The following is a 23,730-nucleotide window of genomic DNA, read 5'->3' on the forward strand; positions in this document are numbered from 1 at the left end:
AAAAAAACCACACCAAAAACCTGAAAAAACCAAACTGTTCAAACTGCCTAAAAAAGATGCCAGTGTTTAAATCATAATGTCAGCATAATTTATGTTAATACATTCATCAAAATATGTTACCCTCTGTTTGAGAAGGAAAAAAAGCAGTTGCTTTGACTATTTCATCGATTAACAAGATATAATACCTGTAGTACTGCCTCTGTGTGTAAGGCTGTAGAGAGAGGTCCCATTTTTATATGATTAAATAATTTAAGAATAAAACGTGTAATTATTTTTTGGTTTGCAATTTACAAATCTGCTGAAAAATAGTGATTCATATTACCTCTATTACGTTGAAATGAACATGTCTTCATAGATCTACACCGATCTCATTTCCTCCCCACTGGACCCATACAAAACATACAGAAGTGGCTTTGTGTGAATTATGGCTTGTGAATACTTAGACATTTCTTACCCAGTAGCGACCATGGCTATCTCGCTGTAAGAGCTGGAAAAAAATGTGCTGGTCGTTTTTCACTGACTGAGTAGAAATATAGTTAAAAACAAAACCAAAAGGGAACATTTACCAGCTCTTTACCTAAAAACTCTATTCAGGTGTTTTGAGTCAGGTTTCCAGTTTTCTACGGATGGAGAGAAAATATCTTTCAGTTAAAGTTATTTGCGTGCTTTTACAACCACGATGTATTGGGGAACTGCCCAAACTTGGACTCCATGAACAGAAGTGGACTGTGACTCCCTGTATGCATGTGTTCCTTTCATTGTCTCTCTTTTGCCTGGGGTCAGTCATGAAGAGTTTAATGCGATTTTTGTTTTGTTTTCCAGCTGAAATAAAGATCTGTTTTAAATATTACCATGGTGTTAGTGGAGCCCTCCGAGCTACTACTCCATGTATCACTGTGAAAAACCCTGCTGTGATGGTAAGTTTAGCCTATTACTTCATTGCTTTTTTATAAGATGATAGTATTAACTGTCAGACAAACCTATTGATATATCTTCTAATTTTATCATTAACTGCAGTTTTTGCAAAAAACTATATTGCCTGAAAGAAATCATTAAAATTGGGAAATGCTTTTCTTGGTTTTGTGTTTTTCATTGTAAAATGACATTAAAATCACTGAGCTTAGTGGAAATCTATTATGCTAAGGACTTGATTTTGCTCGCTTTCAGTTTTGCAGCTTAGTTTGCTGTAATTTAACACCACAATAGAAATTTTTCACACTGGTTATCTAACTCAAACTTATTAATCTTCAATCCTTATTAAAAGTCTTCTTATGTCTTAGTATTGAAGATGAAATTGTTGCTGAGATAGCAATTATTAGTATAAAAATGAGACTGGACAAAACTCTGCTCTTGCAAAAATTATTCATTTTTTTGATTGTTTGTATACCACTGAAGTCTAGATAATTCTCTGACTATTGAGAGTTATTGCTTCCTTACTATACTTTCATTATGAGATTTGTTCTTTTGAAATACTAAAGTTTCAGAGGAGTTTTTTTAGTTGTTTAAATACGTATTGGAAGAAGAGGCTTCCAAACTGGTACCCAGGTGCTTTTGATGGATGTAATTTATCTAATAGGCTAGTTCTTTAGTTGGCATGAAGCATCACAGTGCATTTATTCATTGATATTAGCTGACAAATATTTAAGATCACGTCTGTTAGGATGTTGTCTTGACAACTGCAGTGCTGAAGATACTGTAGAGCACAAGTTACTCAGACTGAATAGCTTTTATTCTGATCCTGCACTTTTTCAGCGTTGTATGTTATATACAAGTGCATGTTACGGCTACATGATATTGTATGTGCTATACTAGACTTCATATACAAAATGTTTTTTCTTTTTCTTAGAATTACAGACCTGGGTGACAGCGTCATTTAATTGTCAGATCTTTGTCAGATCTGACTATGAATAATAGCATTTCACAGCAGGCATCTCAACTCTTGATATTTTACAGAAGTAAATGTGTTACAGTTAATGAGCTTGACAGCCACTGTCTTTAATATCAATGTATAAACTACAGACTGTAAGGTAGCCTGACTTTGAACAAAGGAAAAAGTGCATCTCAAAGTAACCCTTAAAATGGGCTATGTGCTGCACTATATTGTTACTGAGAAATTGAATGACTATACTGGATGGAGAAACTATTTGAACTTGTGTGTTTTCCTGACCTTGTGATAGTAGCCACCGGTGTTTTTGAGATTCAGTGCTCAAAAGAACATCTGAACTTCTGTGTTTCAGTATGCATTTATTAACTTATGAAGACCTGTCTTTCCCAGTCATTGGTCAATCCTGAGTGGTTAACCAGCTCTCACGATTTAAATTTCTTTCCTTTGAAAGGCAGCACAGGGTCCTGGGTATTCTACAGAGTTTACACTACTGCTAGAAGGTGTAATTTTATGGAAACGTTTTCATTCGCACTAACAATATAGACTTCCAGTAACAGTGAGCTGTTATTTTTCCCGTGATGAAAATGTCATATGACAGCTCAGATGAGACTTCCTAAAAATATCATATGGGGTTAGTTATACATAAGTACACCTATTACTATGTTAATACCTCACACCGTTTTCATTAATACCTCAACACCATTTGGTGTTGAGCTTAAGCACTGTGTAGTAGAGAATACTTTGTTCTGTTAGCACTGGTCGTGTCTGTTGCTACAGAAATGCTGTTCATGGAAGTGGTAAGAGAGTCATGACATGCCCACTCTTCTTTTTTTGGGTTGTTTTTTTTTGAGCTGCAATAAGTTACCTGCTTGCTTGGATCGTTCTGTGTTTTTGCATTACATGGTTTGATGGAAGACATGTTTCTGGCTTTCCTCATATTGATGGTGTATCACACCAGGCATTTCAGTCCATCTCATTTTTGGATTAGCAACTAACGTTCCGCTGTGTTCATTTGAACCAGTGGAAATGCAAGGGCTGATGTAGCACTGAGAAACACCGCGTTACACCAGATGAGATAGCGTTTGTAGTGCAAGAAATCTAAGCATGTGTGCTGGGATGAAATTTTGGACTTTGGTGCAGAAAAATTGAAATTGCTGTTCAGGTCATAATGGAACAGGAAAAGGGTGCATAGCAAAACCGTGGAAGTGCTAGGGAACACTGTTACAATTCATCATATAATAGCTGAATTGTGGGCAAATCCTGTTTTCTATATAATGAAGTAAGGATTAGGAGTGTAAACAATATTACTCAGAGTCAGTAGCAGATGTAGCAGAAAAATAGGTATAGAATGAGGAAGGCCTTTTTGTGGATGAATAACAAATGTTTTTAAGAAGAAAACATTGTGTGTTAACAATAAGCTCCAAAAGAGTACAGTGAAATACATAGTGTTCCTCTGGCCTCACCTGGGCAGCATCACCATCCCAGGGGGATGGCCCCCTTGCTGCTTCCAGGGAATCTGTCTGTAGATGAAGGGACATTGACCTGGCTGGAATGAACCCATTGCTTTGGTACCCTCATAATTTGACTATCAGCTGTCGCCAATTATGCCTCCGTATGAAGTCACTGGGGTAATGATGTCATGCTGGGTGGGAAAGTGATAGTTTCAAGCAGTGTGGTGAGAAGTGTCTTACTCTGGGGTCAGTGGTGGATTGTGAAGCCACCAGTGAGGGAAGGGGCCGGGCTGGTTGGCGAGTGGCAGCACTTGCTGGCACGGTGTGTTCCCTTACAAGACTGCTGAAGCCCATGGGGACAACAGGCATCAACGTCATCACTGTTTCCTCATCGCTTTGTTTGACTGCTTGTTACGTACGAAGTATTAGAGTTTTGCAATGGGAGAAGTTCTCTGTGTTTGCTATTCCAATGAAACTCCAGTGTGCTTGTTGATCATCATGGGAAGTATTTGAAAGCTAATGATATTAAATAACTTAAAGCAATATAAAACAATGCAAAGCGGGTTCCTCATGGCTACCATGGCACCAGAAATGATTTATCAATCCGTTAACTTCAAACAACAGTTCAGCTGCTCAGAACTGCTTTACATACTTGTACATTGCACATTGGTGTGCGAGTTTTTATTCAGCTTATTTTTTTTATTGTTCAATAAATCAGATTACTTCCTGTTCTATCACTAGTATTAATCTTCAGCACTGTATTTGGCTGAAGCTTTTTCGTCAAGCTGTGTCACCTCTTCTGCCCGGGAGTGAGTGCAGTGCCTACCTGAAGAACAGTTTGACTTTAAGATAGCTCCATTGATGTCTTCATGACAGATTATTCAGCTGGATGCACACCTCTCTCTGTTTTGAAAGACAAATTCTTCTGCTGGTTGAAAGAGCTAGACATTAATACGTCATTAATACATGAGAAACTTTGTATTTTGAAGTAGTGCTTTACCTAAGGTGGGATTTCAGTAAAAACCATACCATAAAATCTGTGAAGCATAAGCTTTTAGACCACATTCATATATAGATATCTGATGCACTCTTCTGTTTAAAAGGAGCTTTTGTTCATAGATCTGAAGGCTTTTGTTAGCCTCTCTTTGATGTCTTTGCTTTTTTTGTTGCACAGTATATTATCTATTTGTGGAAAGTGACAAGTTACACATGCTGTCACTGACGAGCTCAGTGCTTTGGTATGTATTACCAATCCATACTGTTGATTGTATTTTACAAAAGGGAAACCTGTAAGAAAATGTAGTCCCTTTTTCTCTGGTTAATGGTGTCTGCACATGTATTAGCCTATACGTGTTCTGTTTGCAAGATTCCAAGTACTGCTGTATTAGCACTCTGTGGCATAAATAATAGATATTTTCCTAGAAATGAATGCTGTAGCTTTGCCTGTCAGTGGTATTAAGCAATAGTTGGTCAGATTCTTCCCCTGCATACTACCTTACAATTGCATTATCATCCTCAAGCATATACAAAGCAGATGAAAACTTCTGTTGTGTATTTCATTTTTTTTCTCCTCTTTAGATGGGAGTAGAAGGCACGGATGAAGGTGCCTCTGGAGCCCAGCACTCTAGGAAATTAGTCAGCTTTACCCTATCAGGTAAAAACCAACACTACTCTGTATTACAACTTATTGCTAAAAAAAAAATAAATTAACTGTTTTAAATAACATCAAAGATAGAACACTTTCTTTATTAGCCTCTGTAGGAGCACACTCTAGTGGCTTGAAAGATGTCATTTCTTTAGAAATTCTGCTTGTTGAAAACAAGTCAGAGTCATGAATCTCCAAGAGTGAAAGAAATGGATTTGATGGATCTCAGCATGAAAAATTTGGAGAAATTTCCCGTTTGCAGAAAGGACGGTTCATCTCAGATTGAAGAGTGGAAAACTTAGCCTTTAAATAAAATGCAAGCCTGTTTACATCACTTGAAGTAGTAAAAAAGCAGTGGCTGCAAATGGTGGTTTAGCAAGGAAAAAATCTTTACTTGTAACAGAGCTAAGCTGTCGCTACAGCAAAATAGCTGCAGGGGTACAGTCTACCAGCTTCCCTTGTTTTGATTAGCACTTTATTCCACGGGAAGTCTTATGTGAGACTGAAGCACATTCAGCTTGAGCAAAGACAGAAGAAATTTGCTTCTGAATCTTGAAGAGCTGACAATGAAAACATTTAGAGATGGTAGGGGTAAAGCAGAAAAAAAAATCCGCTTTTTGAAATGAGCTTTCAGCAGTTATATAGGATAGAGCTGATAGGTTGTATAGACTTACATAGAGTACTATACAAATAGTTGTTTTGTGAATTCTCAGAAACCTATTGTGTTTAATAGAAGGTTGTGACTCAGCCTGAGGAGTCCCTTAATTTAATTTTGAAAGGAGTATTGGCTGATAGGTCTGTAACGTACTTCCTGGAACGTTTTTTGGTTGTTCATTTGCACGTGCAAAGTTGATACTTTTAAAGGCAATTACCCTTTATTTCATTGTGTTTCTACTTACAGTAGTTTAATTTTGAATGGTGGGTAGGATTATTTTTTTTTTTTACTGAATCCACAGGTGTGGCATTTCATTTTAGTGCAGTGAATTTTTACTGCTCATCTAAGTGTGTATGTGCCAGTTGCATTAGAGTCATGAAGACTGCGTGCAGCATATTGGGGTACCTAGTGGAGAAAGATACTAAAATCCTGTGCTTCAGCAAACCTAAACGGAGAAATATTTTACAGTTAAGTCTAAAATCTAATATTATGTAAACAAAATACCTCTTTCTTTTGTTCTTGTTGAAGCTTGCGCTATCATTAAAATCCTTAGGCATGAGAATATGCACCTGAGGAAATTATTGTTGGAAGTCGCAGGGGCTGCAGTACTGAGGTTTTCCTAGGAAGAAAGAAGCATTTTCAGAAAACTTTGCCTCCTTTTATGTGCGAGAGATTATCTTTTTCTAAGTTGAGAGAAAGTGTGCATCATATTCCAGGGCAATGTTGCTAATGAATATTTGAAGTTATATTTATCAAAGTCTCAACTTTGGGAAAGTGCGAGTTCACTATATTGCCTCCCATACAATTTTTTATCTTAGCTCCTTACCTGGAAACAGAACAAGTACTGTGTGATGGTTTTCTTTGTGGTTTTTGGGTTTTCTTTTTAAGAGTGGAAATACCTTACATACTGAGAAAAACATTAGTAGGTGAGTTACAAGCTCATGCTTTTTGTTTCACAAATGACTGGAGGCTAAAATGTAAATGGGGATATTGATACCTTTCCTCCCTATGTTCTCTTGGGAAAACATTGACTTCCTGCTTTAACTGTCTTCTGTACACTGGATCCAGTTAACGTATGAGTAAATTTAAGTTGCTTTATTTAGTATTTTATGGTGAATTGATTTCCTGGATAGTATCTTAGGAATGCGCTACTTTGTGAACTAGCTTTAGTTTACTCAATTTCTTTTTCCTTCCTCCTTGTTTTGCTTTATAGATATTAGAGCAGTTGGACTTAAAAAAGGCATGTTCTTCAACCCTGATCCTTATCTAAAGATGTCCATTCAGCCAGGCAAGAAAAGTACGTTTCCTACATTTGCTCATCATGGCCAGGAAAGAAGGTCGACTATCATCAGTAACACAACTAATCCTGTCTGGCACAGAGAGGTAACGTATCCCTTTTGAGAGCTGTATGCCAGCTGATGCAGTGCACCAGCCTTGCATTTTCTCTTTATGCATTAGTCCTTACTCTCTGAAGGCTGGGAGCTTATTTTGTAGCTAGTTATTTAAACTGACAGAAATTGTAGTAATTTTAGGAACCCTGTTGTCGGATAGAAACAGCTATCATCTGCATACTTAAGCTGTGTATTTAAGCTGCACTGCTGTGAGTTTTTCATTCCCTTCTCTGCTAACAAGAGTTGAACTCACTCAACAGCTCTGTAGATTGCAAAAATAAATTAATTAAAATGGATTATATGTTGTGAGAAGACTCTTTAAGAAAAGGTACATTAAGTGAGCATTTGTGCTTAGTGATTGCAACAACTGTTCATTTGGAAATGATACTCTCATTATGCATAGCAGGTGGCAAGCTTTCAGTTTTGTCAGGCAGAGAGGGATGCTCTTTGGTGTAGCCTCTGTATGTACTGCTGTAGGAAGGAAAGCCCAGGGAGGAGTTACAGCACCACTCAGCAAAGGGGGGAAAAAAAAAGGCAGTTTGGCAGAAGCCAGTTTTCCAGATGTGTTTATATTCAGTAAGCTGTGCAGGTCTCAGGGAAGGAACTCAGTCTCACAACTGTCTTTGAGCACAGAAGAGCCAAGTTGTTGTGCCTTTGAAGATAAACATTTATGTGGGAAACAAGGTGAAAATGCTGACCGAAGTCCATAACTCTTTCAGGACTGGCAAGCAGCATTCTTGATCTGCTCCTGTTTTCTAATGAGCAGATGCCTGTACTGTGTTTGATAAATGTTAATGTGTTCTTTAGGAAGATTGAAAAATTGGGTGGGCTTTGGAAAATGTTCCCACAAATCATAATCAAACCAAACAAGCAGTAAAGCAGAACAGAACAGGGCCAGCACTAGCACTGCTCTGGGATACTTTGTTGTGGGGAAGACTGTAGATGTGTGGAAGTCTTAAAATCTTAAAAAAACAAAATCAGGGTTCTAATCTCTAACTTGATTCTTCATCTTTCTTTCTGTCCATCCTTCTGTCCAGTAGGTAGAAAGAAAATCTACTCTTATTTTTCCCCTTTTTTCTCCTCCAGATCTCCTTGGGTTTGAAGCTTATTAGAAAAGTGATAATGTTCACTGGTGCATGCATTATATCAGTTTGCTTTAACTGCTGTATCTTCCCTGTAGCGAGGCTCTGACGACAGCAGCTTATGATCCCATTATATATGCTGTCCTAGTAGTGCAGAATTGATTCTGGTTTACATCTACTCTTTTCTGCAAAATAATTTGCAATTTTATAGCAAACTGAGAGTGACAATTTTTTAAGTTCTGTTTATCACAGGAACCCAGCTTCGACAGTTGCCCAGCATGAGAAAGTGTTTTCATTCCTGACCCAATTTAATTGCTGTTTTTGAATATATTTAGCTGAAGTCTACAGCTGGACTGAAGAGTTTTTCCTTCTTTTGTATATTGTTCAAAACATCTTTAGCTGTCTAGCCAGATGTGTATTAGGCATTGTACTCGGGTTGCAATTTGCCCAGAGGTTTTAAATATGGCAGATAGTAAAAGTTATAACCAGATGACCTCAGCTTTCCTGAATAGGTTATACCATACTTTTTTGACTGTTTATTTGAAATATCTTAAAATCCAGAGGAAAAATAAAATTCTTCAGTTCCTAAGCTTGTTTTCCTATGGGGATTTGTTATCACACTGCATGTATGTGTGTGCATCTGCCAACATGCCTGCGCATATATTTGTCCTGTACCACTTTTGAATCTTTTGGCCATCTTCAGGCAGACTTGACAGAGCAGACAAGATCTCAAAGGTGAAGTATCCATAAACTGCACGGAAATTGATGCTAGACTGAAAAGAGTAACTGTGAAAATGTTCCCTCGTAGGGAAAGGTGGAAAAATGATCTTGCCAGACATCAAGAAATCTTTTATAAATTAGCACCGTGTTGTTTAAAAATCCTAAGTGCAGAAAAGGGTTCTGTTGGAGCTTGCTGAGAAGATTTGTGATCGTTGGGGCAAAAATCTATAGAAAATTCTCCTCCTTTAGTTACAGTGCTCCTGAAAATACTGTATACACATTGCCCTTTTGACTTCCTGTCATGCATGCAAAAAGTTAATGCGAAGCGTGGTGTTGGAAGGTAAGTTCACTAAACGTAGCCTAGAGTGAGACTTTTTCCCCCTTTCTCCTGCATTGACCTGGCTGGTCTTGTATAACCTAATAGAGTACAGCAAGGTTTCCTTTTCTTTTCGCTTTCTACTATGCAAATTGAAGTAAGCACTAGGATCCATTGCGTTCTCCTTTCTGACGCAGATCATGAAAGTGCTTTTATCCAGTGCAGTTTCTTACTGAGCAATTATTTTCAAGGAATGATAAAAGGGTATAGGTTTCATGAGAGGCTATTTACATATGCAAAAATACAGTGCTTAATAAATGGTGTTGACGTTATTTTGCAATGTGGAAACTGCAGTCATCAATCATTGCTTTCGGAGTTCAGTGCATGATAGTAATAATTATGTACATATGTTCTGAATAAAGGTGTATTGATTCGGTGTCAAATATGTTCTTTCCTTCCAGAAATATTCTTTTGTTGCACTTCTAACAGATGTCCTGGAAATTGAGGTTAAAGACAAATTTGCCAAGAGTCGTCCAATCATCAAGCGCTTTCTTGGGAAGTTAACCATACCAGTTCAGAGGCTATTGGAGAGACATGCAATTGGGTAAATTAATATGTTCTTAATGCTAACTTCTGTTGATCAGGGAGACTCAGAATCTAGGATACTGGTGCAGAGCAGCCTTTCTGGCTTACTGGCACAGACCCGCCAATTTCTACTGCATCTGTAGTAAGAAATTTAGTAGGAATTTTAATAGCCTTGTTGCCTATCTGGAAGATGTCAGTCTTTCTAACCCCCTTCTGCATGCATGTACCCATATTTGTGTATATGTGTGTCTATAATTTGTTTTCAGCTTAATTTCTGTACACAAAAAATGCTACTTTCGCAAAAGATATTACCCTCTGGCTAGTTAGTCAAAAAGCAAGGCATTATCACAATACTACATAATCGTGTGCAAATTTTTTAGAAGAAGCAGATTTATTGTCTCACTTCTTTTAGGGTTCAAGTATTTTTAATTGTCAGTTTAATAATCAGCTATTTAATATCTGTTCAGCTAATTGGCCAGAACTACAAGGCTGTGACTCATTATTTTTCAGAGTGCTGGTGGTACTACGCAATTAAAATTGCCTTTTGCTATGAATAGTGCACCGATGGGACTCAAAATTTACCTGTTGTGCTACTTTAAAAAAATTCTGTTCATTTTTTGATAGCTAATTGTTATGGTATAAAGATGGCAAGTCACTTAGAAACTTCTAAGATGTTTTATACTTCATGATAGTTATTGGAGGGGACCATAGTATAGTCAAGTGGGTGATCCAGTGAGGCCTTCATACAGCCATGTGCACTGAGAAGAGCCTGAGACTTTGTCACTGGGCACTGTGATACATTCCAGGTGTGAAGCAAATGTCTGGAGGTCTGCAAGAGATGCAGCAGTGTGTGCAAAAGTATAATTTTATATTTAAGACAGAGCAGTAATTGTAGAGTATATTGTTTTGTTAACATCTATTTACATTTATATGCTATATTTGACAAATTAGAAAAATTAATTCCTTGAAAGACAATGGGAGGAACTGAAATATCCAAATATGTTTTGTATAGGACCTAACTCAGAGTCTGCTAAAGTTGATATGTCTCCGTTAACTTTAAAAGGCCACTGGATGAAGGAATGATGAGGAATGATGGTGAAATAAAATGCATATATTCTTCCCTGAAAGTGTAGGGGCATGACAGTATCATCATGCTTCGGCACAAAAATCAGGATATAAACCACTGGCCTCCTTTTTCACAGATATTCCCATCAAAGTAACAAGTTGCATAAATGGAGAAAATCAAATTCAATTTGAAAACAGTTTTCAGCTTTAAGATTCCAAAGGGGTGGTTACACTGGTAAGTAAAGTAAGAATAAAATCGTAAGAGTAGCATAAAATTTTGATGATGTCTTCTGATACAGAATTTATTTAAAACAAACAAAAAACTAAAACAACAAAATCCTGCCCATTTGTTTTATAGTGGTATCTAAGAGCAGTTCAGGTGTATATACAATCTAAGTTTTCTAAGAAATGCTTCATCTTTTAGTTTCAAAAAATTGTGATGAGTTGAGCAAGCAGCTTTTTCTAATAAATTTGCACACTGCTAGGCACCCAAACATAGCATCATGTTACAGAGTGGTTTCAAAACCTAGTTCAGGGTGTTCAGTTCCATGCTAAATCCCCAAATGTTTTTCTGCTCTGGGATTTCTAGTGCTGTGAAGTCTGCAAATTACCCATTTGCTGTGTTTATCAGTTCTTGTCTATATTTTTTCCAACCAGTATTCTGGAAGACATTTCATGTTTTCTTCTCCATACTTCAGTTCTGTATATTTGATATTTTAAATAATTTTTTGAAAGGAAGGACTATATAATAAATATGTAGCAAGAATGTAGGTAAGTACTCAGTTTGGTTTTGCCGTGCTGCAGTTAGAACTGACATTAAATCAATCTTGCAGCTATTTTTTGCCTCTTCATCTGTAAGTTATTTGTCCATTTACAGTTTTTGCGTGTCAGTCAGTTGTCAGAGTTCCTTTTTAGTAGACATTGTAAAGACAACAGTTCACCAGAAGCTTTGCAAAGGAAGGGAGTGGTTAATATAGACGTGAAGTAGGAATGTACCAAACGTACAATCAACTGCTAATTCTTTTTTATTTTGTTTTTGGTCAAGCAAGTAAAACATCTTCACTTTCTTCTTTTTCATTTTGGTGATGTCAAGGACAATTGAAATCCTCTCCTGAGTTAACATGTGAACTTGAAAAATTACATGAAAAAAGTCCAAGAACTTAACAGTACACCATATGCTTAACTTGCCCTTCCCTGTATTAATGATGAGTATTAATGAATTAAAAGGTAAAGTCCAGAACCAGCCGTTTTTAGACAGACTGCACCAAAATTCTTCCCAGCTTTTAGCTGTTGGCGCAGCTCACAAGTTTGCGTAACAAAATGGCCAAGTGGCTTTAAATTTCATGGAAAATATGATAAATGAGCATGAGAATCATCTAGTATTGATTCAACTGAATACAGAGCAGACATTAGTCATGTCTTGGCTGTCTCTAGTCTCGGATGGCCTAGAGTAATGTAAACCTTATGTAAAACTGTGGAAACCTCAAATGGCAATCTTCTGAGGGCACCCCAAGTCTAGCCGAGAATTGTAATTGGAGTACAGAGCCATGAATCTGTGACAGATCTGGAGACACTACTATAATAATTCAATATACTGCAGCCCATAGAGCAACGTGGGGAGGCTGTTTTGCCTTACGTTGTCCATTCAGGCCTTTTTTTGCTAAAAGTTTGGATGGAAACTGCTGCAGCTTATTTCATTAATGACCTTGCATTCGTTGTAGTCTGTCACTCATATTGCAGTAGGAGTGCTCCCAGTAAGAGAGAGGTATAAATTGAATATATTTGCATGAATATATATATATATTTGCAATTCATGCAAAATATATTGCATGAATAGCAATAATTTCCTATGGAGGTCTTCAGCAGCCCCCTCCTCTCCTTTCAGCTGTCCCCCTTCCCTTCGGGGGGGGGGGTGGGGAGAGGGGACAGGGAGAGAGGGGGCTGGAGGGAGGTGGGGGGGGCCCTGGGGCTGTGAATTCTGGCTGTGCCCAGTAAGAATGTATAGCCTAGGATCTGATCTTATGTCTCAAGCTGATAGAAGTGCTTAATCAAATCTGAGTCCCACTGAATTCAGTAGCCCTTAAGAACGTATTTGAAGTTTAATCCAAGCATTAGTAGTTTTTCTAAATAGGAATGCAGAAGTGCTTTATTGAATGAGAAAATGTGAAGAAACTATCTGGGAATCTTGTATATAATAAAAACCACAAGGGGGCAGAAGGTTTTAAAAAATGAAAGGTTTTGTTAATTATAAAACATATGTTGGGTTTGGGGAAGGATGAGGCTAGGGGAAAGGGGATCTTTTGCAATTTGATTTCTTTAGGACTTAAGAGATTAGGGATGTATAAGAATTGCTGGGGCGCAATCTGTATTTGGAAATGATCAAAAATAGCTTTTTAGGCTGCTTTATCAGTTAACTAAAGGTATTTTACACCATTGTTGGTATTTGTGCTTTTCTGGACAAGCCGGAGTATGTGGCTGATTTTAAGATTCTAACAGAAATTAAATGCTATCATGCTCTTAACTCATTAAAGCCTCTCTTAGAAAATACTGGAAGAATAAAACAAGTAAAAATTATTTAAAAAACCCAATATTTTTGTTTTTGCAGAGACCAGATTCTCAGCTATAATCTTGGCAGAAGGCTCCCAGCTGATCATGTAAGTGGATATCTCCAATTCAAAGTGGAAATCGCATCTTCTGTTCATGAAGGTGAGAATTTATCAATGATACAAATTAGTATAGACTTATATAGAGAAAATTCTGTAACTGCTGTTACAACGCTGTAGATGCTTCTATTGTTTTAACTGTATCTTCTTCCCCTAGTTGTCTGATTGAAATAAGCAGACATCTTGGAAGATGTGTATTTTTATATCACTTCTGTGACACAGAGAAAGTAGAACAAACTGTCTGTTGCTGTGTTGTGTTTCACATTCAGTCTTTGTGTCTCTGCAGATGCTTCACCAGAAACAGTTGGCACTTTGCTAGGAGTGAACTCTGTAAATGGAGACTTGGGGAGCCCCTCTGATGATGAGGACATGCCAGCAGGACATCATGATACATCCACAGTGTGTTCCAATGGTCCAGTCCTTGAGGAGTCTTCTGGAGAAGCAATCCTAAGACACCCTTTAAGGACTAGTACAACTCTGGAAACGGACCAGGATGACTTGACCTCTGGTGCTTCAAGATCATCACCTATCAGAGGTCGTCAGGACTCACTAAATGACTATCTGGATGCAATAGAACACAATAATCATCCCAGACCTGGGACATCTGCCTGTGGCGAGCGCCCACGTGGAGCCTCCCCAAAACTGAGGAGTAGCTTCCCTACTGACACAAGACTTAATGCTATGCTTCACATTGACTCAGATGAAGAGGAGCATGAGCTACATCAAGACCTGGGTTTTCCGTCTTCCTTGGAAGATGATGGTGGTTTAGTAATGCTTAATGGTGCTACAAGAAATGTTGAAAGAAATGGTTTAAGTTACTCAGATCAGGTAATGCAAGGGCCTGCAGAGAATGAAAATGTTTCAGCCTCTGAGGCTCCTTTGCCATCAACCGATGACCAGCAAGAGACTCTCCCGGAGCTTCCACCCTCACAGTTAGCAGGAGGTGAAAGCCTGCAAGGTTCTCAAAGCGAAGCACCAGCAGACCAGGCTGACAGTGAATTGTGTGCTGCTCGGGAGGCAGAGCAGCCTCCTAGTAGTGCGGATGCTGGAGCTGTCGATGCTGCTGCTGGGAGCAGAAGGGGCGTTAGTGAAACGGAATCCATTGATCAAGGGTCTGAACCTTCCCAGATGTCATCAGAAACCGAGCAGAGTGACCCTGCTCGCACAGAAAGCGTCAGTGAGGCTAGTACCCGACCAGAAGGGGAGAGTGACATGGAAGGGGCAGACAGCTCTTGCAACGAAAGTGCGACTGTGCGACGTTCCTCAGTTGAAATGCGATGTTCTTTGGAAAGTTCCAGGTTTCCTGAAACTCCAGCCTTTTCTTCTCAAGAGGAGGAAGAGGGAGCTTCTGCCACTGATGCAACTAGAATTGAGCCAGGTGCTGAAACGCAGGGTGCTCCAAGTACTTCTGGTTCTCTACCTGCGGTACAGTTACCTCAGGAGGAAGTACAGGAGGCTGAGGCAGGTGAATTACAAGACCAAGAGGAAGCAGAAGAAATCTGGCAAAGAAGAAGCAGCCTGCAGGCAGCGGCTGCCAATAGCCAGTCTCAGGATGAAGAAACGGAAGGAGCCCAAGCAGCTTGTGAGGGTGCCACAGCACAGGTTGAAGGAGCTACTGGAGGTAACAACTGCAGGAGGCACTTTCGGAAGTGACCTTTCTGTAGCCAGTAACAATTATTTAAAAATTAACATCTGAAAATAAAGGTCTTAGTTTCTCAATTTCGTTATCTCTCAAGATTTTTTGTTGTTGTTCCTTTGAGATTTATTTCCTTCTTCATTGGGGTTTTTGATTTAACAAAAAATCAAAACTGAAATATCTAAGATATGTTTATTTTGAAACTGAATATATTTTAATTCTTGAGAGACTAGTGAGAAGGAGAATGAAGAGGAGGAAAGGATCCCACAATATTACCCTGCTTGCTAATCTAGCATTTATATTTGGGTCTTTTCTTTGGTATGTTTATAGGGGGAAGAAAATATACACATCCATTAACATTAAAAAAATAAGGATAATCAAAAGAAAGCAGAAAAAAAAAAGTAATTTTTTAGTCACACTTCATACTGTTTATCTTCCCTTTCCCAGTCCCTTATCTGTGCAGACAAATCCTAGCACAGCTGGAACCATGGGAGGAGAGGAATGTGTTACTCCCTATAAAACTCTTCCACTTGTGAAATTGTTTTAGCAGTTGAGAATTTTGTCTCTAAATCACTAAAAGTAGAAATGTGTCCCTAATGGATTGTTTCAAGCACATTTCACAATGGATTAGCTGTTTAATTTCTTCAGAGATTGAATTGGATCTAGTGCAAGCAGACTGGATTTCTGAATGCATCTCTTTCATAGCATTTCAAAAGTTTTGGGATCTATGAATTTCTTCATAAACAGCTCTTTGATTTGGAAAGAATAATTTTGGTATTTGTTTCAAATACTGCCGATATGGTTTTTTTAACATAATTTTCTAGACATTTGGGACTCTCTTTTTACTAGGTACCAGGTTGCACCGTGTTTGGCAGATCAGTGTGGCTGCAGCAAGGAGGTCAATGGACAGTTTCACCTCCCAGTCTTACAGCAGGTTTCTGTGGTGGCCAGGTGGAGTTTTGTCCTTGTCCCTTGCTGGGATATGGCTCAGGCACAGGCTGTTGTTTGTGTGCACTGGATTCTGCTGGTCACAGGTGGATGCAGCATGTCCCAAGAAGTGACATTTTCAGGACTAAGGCTGTAGCGCATCCCAGAGAAATCACTTACCCAGAACTGTAGACGTAACTTATTTTGCCACCCAAAAATAGATGAATATTAGATATATCCTAAAATATCATAGTCCTGCAGAAGCTTTAATATGTTTTGTTCACTTTAGAGGCATCTCTAGGGTTTCCACACATTGACTGAAAAAATAATTTGTGGGCATTTTGATTCCAGGTTCTCAAGCCAATGGCCATCAGCCCTTGAGGTCGCTGCCTTCAGTACGTCAGGATGTTAGCCGGTACCAGAGAGTGGATGAGGCTCTACCACCAAGTGAGGTTCTTCATACTTTAATTGGGGGATAGCCTGCCTCGATCTCATAACTGAGATCTCATTGCATTTCGTTTTTAAATGTGAGAACTGAGAATGAGCAGCTGAGAAGTTCCAAGTGAGGAGTGACGATGATGAAGTCTAGTGCTGTTTTGTAAAAGGCGTTGTGCTCAGTCTGCAAACTATGAGGATGTGTTATGATAATTATACCTGGTATATACAGACTTGCTAAGTGACATTTGTGGAGAAGCAGGAAGGCACGGTGCTGCCTTTTCAGTTTGCAGTGCACATGGGGGGGGAGGTGAGGTGATAGATATGCTATATGAGACACTTGGAGAGAAAGATGTCAAGCACTCTGAAATCTCTGAATGCTTCTTGTATGGTGATGATTTACAAAGAAATATATAACGCCTTTAATCTCTGCAGATTATGTGAAAGCTAGCTGTGTTTTCCTTGCATTTTTTGAGGCATCATGAAGACTGTTTGAATTAAAATAAACCTGGGTGTTAAGCAACAGTTAGATGAGCCTAAATTGACAGATAAATTGTAATTTCTGTAGTCCATATGAAAAAATACATTGCTCCCAATTGTTGGACTGATTCACTTGCTTAAACTTGGGGAAGTGAAAATCTATTCAGTATTAGATATTTAAAGAAAGGACAAAATAAAAAGGTACACAGCTAATATGCAAACATTACTTTAAAACAAACAAACAAAAAAATGAAGTTAAATTGGGACCCACTGAAGTCTGTGGCAAAGCTGTATTACTTTAAAGGAGTCAGAAGTTCAGATATTGAGTGTTAAATTAATAGATCCTTATTTCATAGTATGGAATGGGACTGTGATTGCTCTGTAATTGGAGAGGGTAACTGGAAGGAGCCCAATAGCAGAACACAGATATAATTGTATATTGGAAAGCCTGAGTGATGAGAAGATTTTGCTCCCTGCTGCTTCTGTTGTAATCAGCGCATATAACAAACCAGTCCTGCATGCAGATCCTAAAGTTAATTAACTGGCACCTCAATACGTCATTACTATTTTTTACAAAATTGTGCCTGGGAGACACATAATTGAATTGCATTTTTACCACTTTTCATACTGAAAAAGAACGTTACAGGAAATACTCAGATCAGTGTCATAAATGAGAAATGCATAGAGATCGCTTTTATAGTACCATGGTTTGCACATAGATCGCTGCTTGTGTTTCAGAAGCAAACTATACACTACAATAAGTAATTGGAAAAACTGTTGGAATGTTAATGAAGAAGGTTTGGCTGTGTGGTATTCTAACATTCATGACATTTGCTGGGTTTTTACAGAGTGATGTGTGGGCATGCCTATACACACTGCCCCTTTACAATCAAAGCCCAATGCAATCTTCATGTAGATCATTCATTTACTAATGTGAATAAAATCTTAAATACTAATTGTTGCCTAGATCCAGTTTTTCTCTCCAAAGCTCTACTTCCAGATATGTAACAGTTTTAATATTTTGAGAGTGAAAAATTAGAGAAAACATTTACAATACAATTTTGAATTATAAACTGTAATTTCTTTGTAGTTTGGGTTGTATTCTATTTGTTATTTCACCAGAATCGGAAACTAAGAAAGAAAAATGGGTCTATTTCTTTCAGTTGTGTGTAGGTTAAGTTAAAGAACAACAATAAGAAATGAAACATTTATCTAGTATTTCTACCTATAATATGCAACATTGTGCTCCGATTTCTACATTCCTAGGGAAAAATTAAGTAAGCTTGACCACACAACCTTGACGAATTACAATTTTGCAATTCAGCAAGCTAAGGTATTTGTAACACATTTGACTAATGGAAGATACCCTTGTCCATAGCAACACTGGTGCAAGTGCTTTATTTTAGAAGCCATTGCCTAAGTGCTTAAACTTGTATATTTATGTGTCAGAATTGGACTTATAATCACCACAAGAAAAATTTCAACTATTATACAGTCGTTTAGGCCTTGACATTTAATCAGAAGAATGAATTCACAAATTTAAACTGTTTTGTATTTTTTTTCTACCCTGTGAACGATTCTGTCCTTCCTGGAATACTTACATGGTTGGTTTTTTTTGTTTACAAACTCTGGTTTAAAATTTTGAGTATTTATATTTAATCAGAAAATACTATTTTTTGAAATAGACCTTTTCACAGCAACATCTGTTTCAATCATTTCTTTCTTTTTAAAAAATGGAAATATTTTTCAGAGAACATTGAAATGTTTGGTTGCTTTTTTGAGATATAAATGAATTTTTTAAATAACTTTCAAATGTGTCATACTTTGAATAGCAAATACAGTGATTACACCATAAGCTTTGCATTGATGTAATTTTGTTTATTTTTAAATTTGTATTTTAAATTTACAGTATAATATAAAATTTTGATTTTTTTTCTCCTGGAATTGAAATTTGGCCCTTAAATGGTTCTCTTTATTCCTGTCCTATTCTGCTGCCTTTTTTTTTTTTTTTTCCTTCCTTTGAGCTTACTTTCCAATATAGCTCCTGTTCACACTAGAAATGCTTTAAACACTAACAGGCTGTTTTGATTGTGCATCATAAAGATAGAAGAGTAATTTGCATTGTGGCCAGCTAAAACACACAGCTGTTGTGGGGAGATGACACAGTGAGTTTGTCTCAAAACCTGCCTTTCCTCCCTCTTGGTGAGTCAGCTCAGGCCCTACAGTGTAATTCAGCGAGCCACTTGGCTGCCTCCAAGAGTTGACAGAAGTCATAGTGCACTTACAGTAACAAAGCCTGAGGTTTTAAGACTGTCACTATTAAATACTTTACAGTAGAATTTAGTTTTCCTTCACTGCTGTCAAGACATTTTTATGCCTTCTTTCCTTGTGGAGCGGCGTTCATATAGGATTGGTTGCTTGCCAGTGGTTTCTAAAATGTTACTGCAGTGACTGATGTTTTCATCTAGACTTGCAATACAGAGAGTCTCTTTTAGAAGCCTTCTGAGCTCTCAAAGACTGTTTTTCAACTGACATGCTAAATGGATTGCACGTTTTCTGCAGTTGCTAGTGCTTCAAGAATCAGGCATGTATGTCTGTTTCTGTATGTAAAATACCTTATTTTTTCTTGTTACATGGCCCCCAGCCGTGAGTGTTTTGGTATCTTGCTCATTTTATAACCAGTTATTAGGCAGTGTTTCTGCCCCAAAAAGCTTTTGAACTAAGGCTTAAGTATTGTGATGCACCTGGTTTCTGCTGAGCATTGTGAAGCCAGATGTGGTTGGGGAAAGGTCCCAGTGCCTTCATCTCTGTTCACCTGGTGTGTCTCCATGGTCTAAACTTCTAACATTGTCTGTAGCTTGTGTTGTAAAACCAGTGGACAGCATTACAGTTCCCGCTTGCACAAGAAGTTGAATTTGGCAATTCTGGAACATGCATTTAGTATATGACGGAGTTTCATTGTTAGAATTGTCTGTCTTCTCAGGCACGTCTGCTTAACTTTAACACAGGTACATGTAAACCCAGAAAGAGTACTAGGATCTGTTTTATTACTGTTACTACTAGCTGGGGGAAAACAATGATGGGTGTCAAGCTTTGCAAAGATTTTGGTACTTACCCATTGGCCTTTTGCACTGGAAATAACCCCCAGAGACAGGATCTTGAATTACTTCAATCCAAGAGAATTAGACTAAGTATCCTCATAATTTCTTTTTTTCTTTTTTTCCCCTGGGACAATTACTGGTTAGTGGGAAATAGAATACAGAAAGGAATATAAATTATTAGATACGGATTCCACAGAAACTTAACTACAATGGGGAATTTGATTTGTGAGATAAAACAGAGAAAAGCTGTGTCTCTTAACCCTTCAGTACAAAAGTTCTGTGCTGAAGTCATCCCGTAAAACAGAAATAGAGACTTGGAACAGTAGATTCAGTTGCAAAAGTGACAGAGCTAAAATAAAGAAATAAATAAACCCTACCCCCTCCATAGTTCACAGTATTTTATTGCTACTTAGACTGGGAGGCTCGAATTGACAGCCATGGACGGATTTTTTATGTGGACCATGTGAACAGGACAACAACATGGCAGCGACCCACAGCCCCCCCAGCCCCACAGATTCTCCAGAGGTCAAATTCCATACAGCAAATGGAACAGCTGAATCGCCGGTAAGGATTACCCTTGTTGTTTGTGAATTGTGTGTTTGCAAAACTGCATTGACCATTGTAAGACTGAGTATGAAGACAAGTTCACAGCTGGTGCTGCAGCTGGTCATATGTGTTTATTTTTATGTGGCTGTCCCTTTTAATTTGCATGTGAGCTTCTAGGACTTTTGTATTCCGCTTGTGTTCATAAGCTATATGGCTTAAAAAAACCAATCTGATAATGGTTTCCAGAAATTCAAAAGGCTATTAATGCAGAAATTAGAGGTCAATGTATGCTAGCCTTCATGGCAGCGAAGATGGGTAAGCCCCCTTGGAGCCAGAATTGGATCACAGTTACCATATACTATATATAAAGTCCAGTTTCCTAACCCTAGGTACCAGAGCATCCGAAGGACAATGACTAACGACAGGCCTGAAGAGCATACAAATGCTGTGGATGGAGCTGGAGAGGAAACTGACTTTCACCATTCTAATGCAGGTTAAAAAAAAGATTTTATTTTTTTTTTTTTTCCCCTTACTAAAGGGAGCACTCATCTCATTAATTGATTTAATGAGAGTGACATAAGGCAGAACCTAACTTCTGCCCCTGAAAGTCTGGGTGCGAATGAAACCATTTGTTTTCATTGCTGTCTAGTTTTTGAAGACTACGGCTCAGCCTGTTCAATATGCTGAAGAGATGAATGTGAGATTCAGAGCATTTTTCTGTCAGTACCTGACTGGGTAAAAGTATAGGCAGGACACCTGCAGTGAAAAAGTATAAAAGTGTGTGGTCTGGGTTACAAATATTTTTGAATCTGCTACTGCATTTTGAAATAGTAGAATATAGGACTAGAAAGGACTTTGGGCAGTCATCGACTTCATCTCCACGGTGAAGATAGTTTGGATGAGCTGTACCTAAACCATCCTTGGCAAATGCTATCATCTCATGTGTTCTTAAAACATGTTCTCCAGTTAATGGACATTCTGTAGCTTTTGTAGACAGTCTGCTCATATAATTTCTCAACGTATTGATAAATCATTACTTTGTAGTCTTTTCTGTCTTTCCTCATGGCTTGTGTTTTTAGGTCTCCAGTAACTTTGTTGGCCTACTCAGGATTGTCTTAGTTGGTCTGCAGCTCCTGAGGAATATTTCAGTAAATAAATGAAGCTATGAGACTGCTGTACTGAAGAGACTGTGGAAATGTCACGTCTTATGTACAACACTCCTTGTACATTCTTCATTCCTGCATAATTATTACTTACCTTTTTTTTTTTTTTCTGATAGTTTGACACTAGCCACCAGTGTTCAGTCTTTGATCTGCTAAAATCAGGTCCAGACCCTTGTGTGCAGATCTTTGGCACAGATGTCCATTTTTCATCTGGTGTTTGTGCAGTTGATTATCCCTGCCTGCACACAGGTCTTTGCACTCTTCTAAAGTGTCACTATGGTTTTGAATCTTGTCCGTTCTGCTGTTCAAGTACTGCAGCATCTCCTAGTTGGAGAAAATTCTGTCCTCCCTATCCAGTCATTAATACAAACAATGAATAGGACCAGACCCAGAGAGATCTCAGTGAAATATTACTTGGTGTACTGTTTTTATTTGACGTAAATCATAACTGCTCTTGAGTTCGTCTTTGTAAACTGCTGCATACCCCTTTCCAGGTGGTTTCATCTGTTTCAGGTAATTTTCTCAACCAAAATGATCCTGAGAGTGTCATGTAAACAGTATTAAAGGCCTTGTTAACATCAAAATATGTGGCCTTTACACCACTAAGGTAGTAGAAAATAACTTCATTAGTTTGCTATGATTCATTCTTCAGAAATCCTGGTTATTTGTGTTTCTTCACCTTGCTGTCTTCTCATTGCTTTAAGTTAAGTTCATGTTTCTGAGAATAGAAAATACGTCAACTCATCTATAGTTTCCTTCATTTTTTTACCTATTCTTAAAAATGGATATAATATTTATCCCTTTTTTTTTCTTTTGAGAACTTCTTCATACCTCTGAAATAACCACCAATGTCTCAGAGATTGCTTCACCTAGTTTCCTGAGCATGTTCAAGTATAATTCATCAAGCCCAAAGGGTTTGGAAATCTGATTTGCACCACAGTCTTTAACCTGCTCTTAACCCTTTTCTAGCCTAAGAAGAAAGTTTTTAGTTTTTCTGGCTGTCTGGTTGGTGTAAACTTTTTGAAGGAAGACAGAAGGAAAGATCTTTTTTTTAATGATCTCCAAGCATCATTTCTAGGTTTTCTTCTCACTAAGTGGCTATCTCCTTGCTCATCTTCCTACTACTGATTTACTAATACATTTATAAATTTAGTTTGTTACCCATGCAGTCCCTTGCATTAGGTGTGTGTTATTCTGTGCTTTGGCTTTGTCTCTAGATGCTATTGATACTCTATTATAATACTTTTTCCTAAATTAATCTAATACCCAAGCAATGTTACCCTTTCTTGAGTTTCAAGTCATTGTAGAGCTTGTGATTTAGCCATGTTCTCCCTTTATATTCTTTTTTTCTTTACTTCTGCCTTAGCCTTTTCCTTTTCTATCTTTGTGCATGTGCAGTTAGATGGTTGTGCTGCAAACAAATCGGTTTAAAGCAAATTCAGGATAAACCCTAATCAGCAAGTTCAGCTGAATAAGCTTTCCATAAACCAAATTCATAGGACTCTAAACTGCAAGAAAAAAACCCACCCGGTGACACATTCTGGTTTCCAGATTACCCAGGCTATGACAGCGGACCTATCTGAAGCATGTCACAGCATCTTCCAGGGTGTGAGAAGTACACCCAAGTTTTGTACCAGAGTTGACATGCAACCGCAGTGTGTGCCTGGAAGACACTCCCAGCCCAAGGGTTCAGGCATTGATTCAGGGTTCAGCTACACTGCTGTCGCTCCATAGACATGCCTCAGGTGGGAGGGCTTCGGGTGTATTGTTGAAGAAGCATCTCTAGAACTCCCCTTGTTCATTTATTTTTCCTTTACTTCTGTTTTCTGGTTTCCTCTAATGCTTAGAGTGAATGTCTTTATTTTCCCCGTCCCTTTATTCAGTAGTGTTTACCCATCCATATTTAGAATTTTACTATCTTCTTTTCCTCCTCTTTTTAAATTTTTTTACTTTTTCCTCAGTTTAGAGTCTCATTCACTGCTTC

General features: G+C 38.1%; 1 protein-coding gene across 2 annotated transcripts in view; it reads left to right on the top strand.

Annotated features, from left to right (window-relative positions):
- HECW2 (HECT, C2 and WW domain containing E3 ubiquitin protein ligase 2) overlaps positions 1-23,730 on the top strand; it is a 114,734-nt gene that overhangs the window by 43,667 nt on the left and 47,337 nt on the right. For both annotated transcript variants that reach the window (XM_074144869.1, XM_074144870.1), the window contains exons 3-11: positions 823-917; positions 4,915-4,990; positions 6,850-7,019; positions 9,607-9,749; positions 13,401-13,501; positions 13,745-15,079; positions 16,373-16,468; positions 20,451-20,601; positions 20,973-21,076. In XM_074144869.1, the coding sequence (XP_074000970.1) occupies positions 823-917; positions 4,915-4,990; positions 6,850-7,019; positions 9,607-9,749; positions 13,401-13,501; positions 13,745-15,079; positions 16,373-16,468; positions 20,451-20,601; positions 20,973-21,076 (2,271 nt within the window). The remainder of the gene's footprint in view (positions 1-822; positions 918-4,914; positions 4,991-6,849; positions 7,020-9,606; positions 9,750-13,400; positions 13,502-13,744; positions 15,080-16,372; positions 16,469-20,450; positions 20,602-20,972; positions 21,077-23,730) is intronic.

Source organism: Numenius arquata, chromosome 3 (assembly GCF_964106895.1).
Source record: "Numenius arquata chromosome 3, bNumArq3.hap1.1, whole genome shotgun sequence".
Taxonomy (NCBI): domain Eukaryota; kingdom Metazoa; phylum Chordata; class Aves; order Charadriiformes; family Scolopacidae; genus Numenius; species Numenius arquata.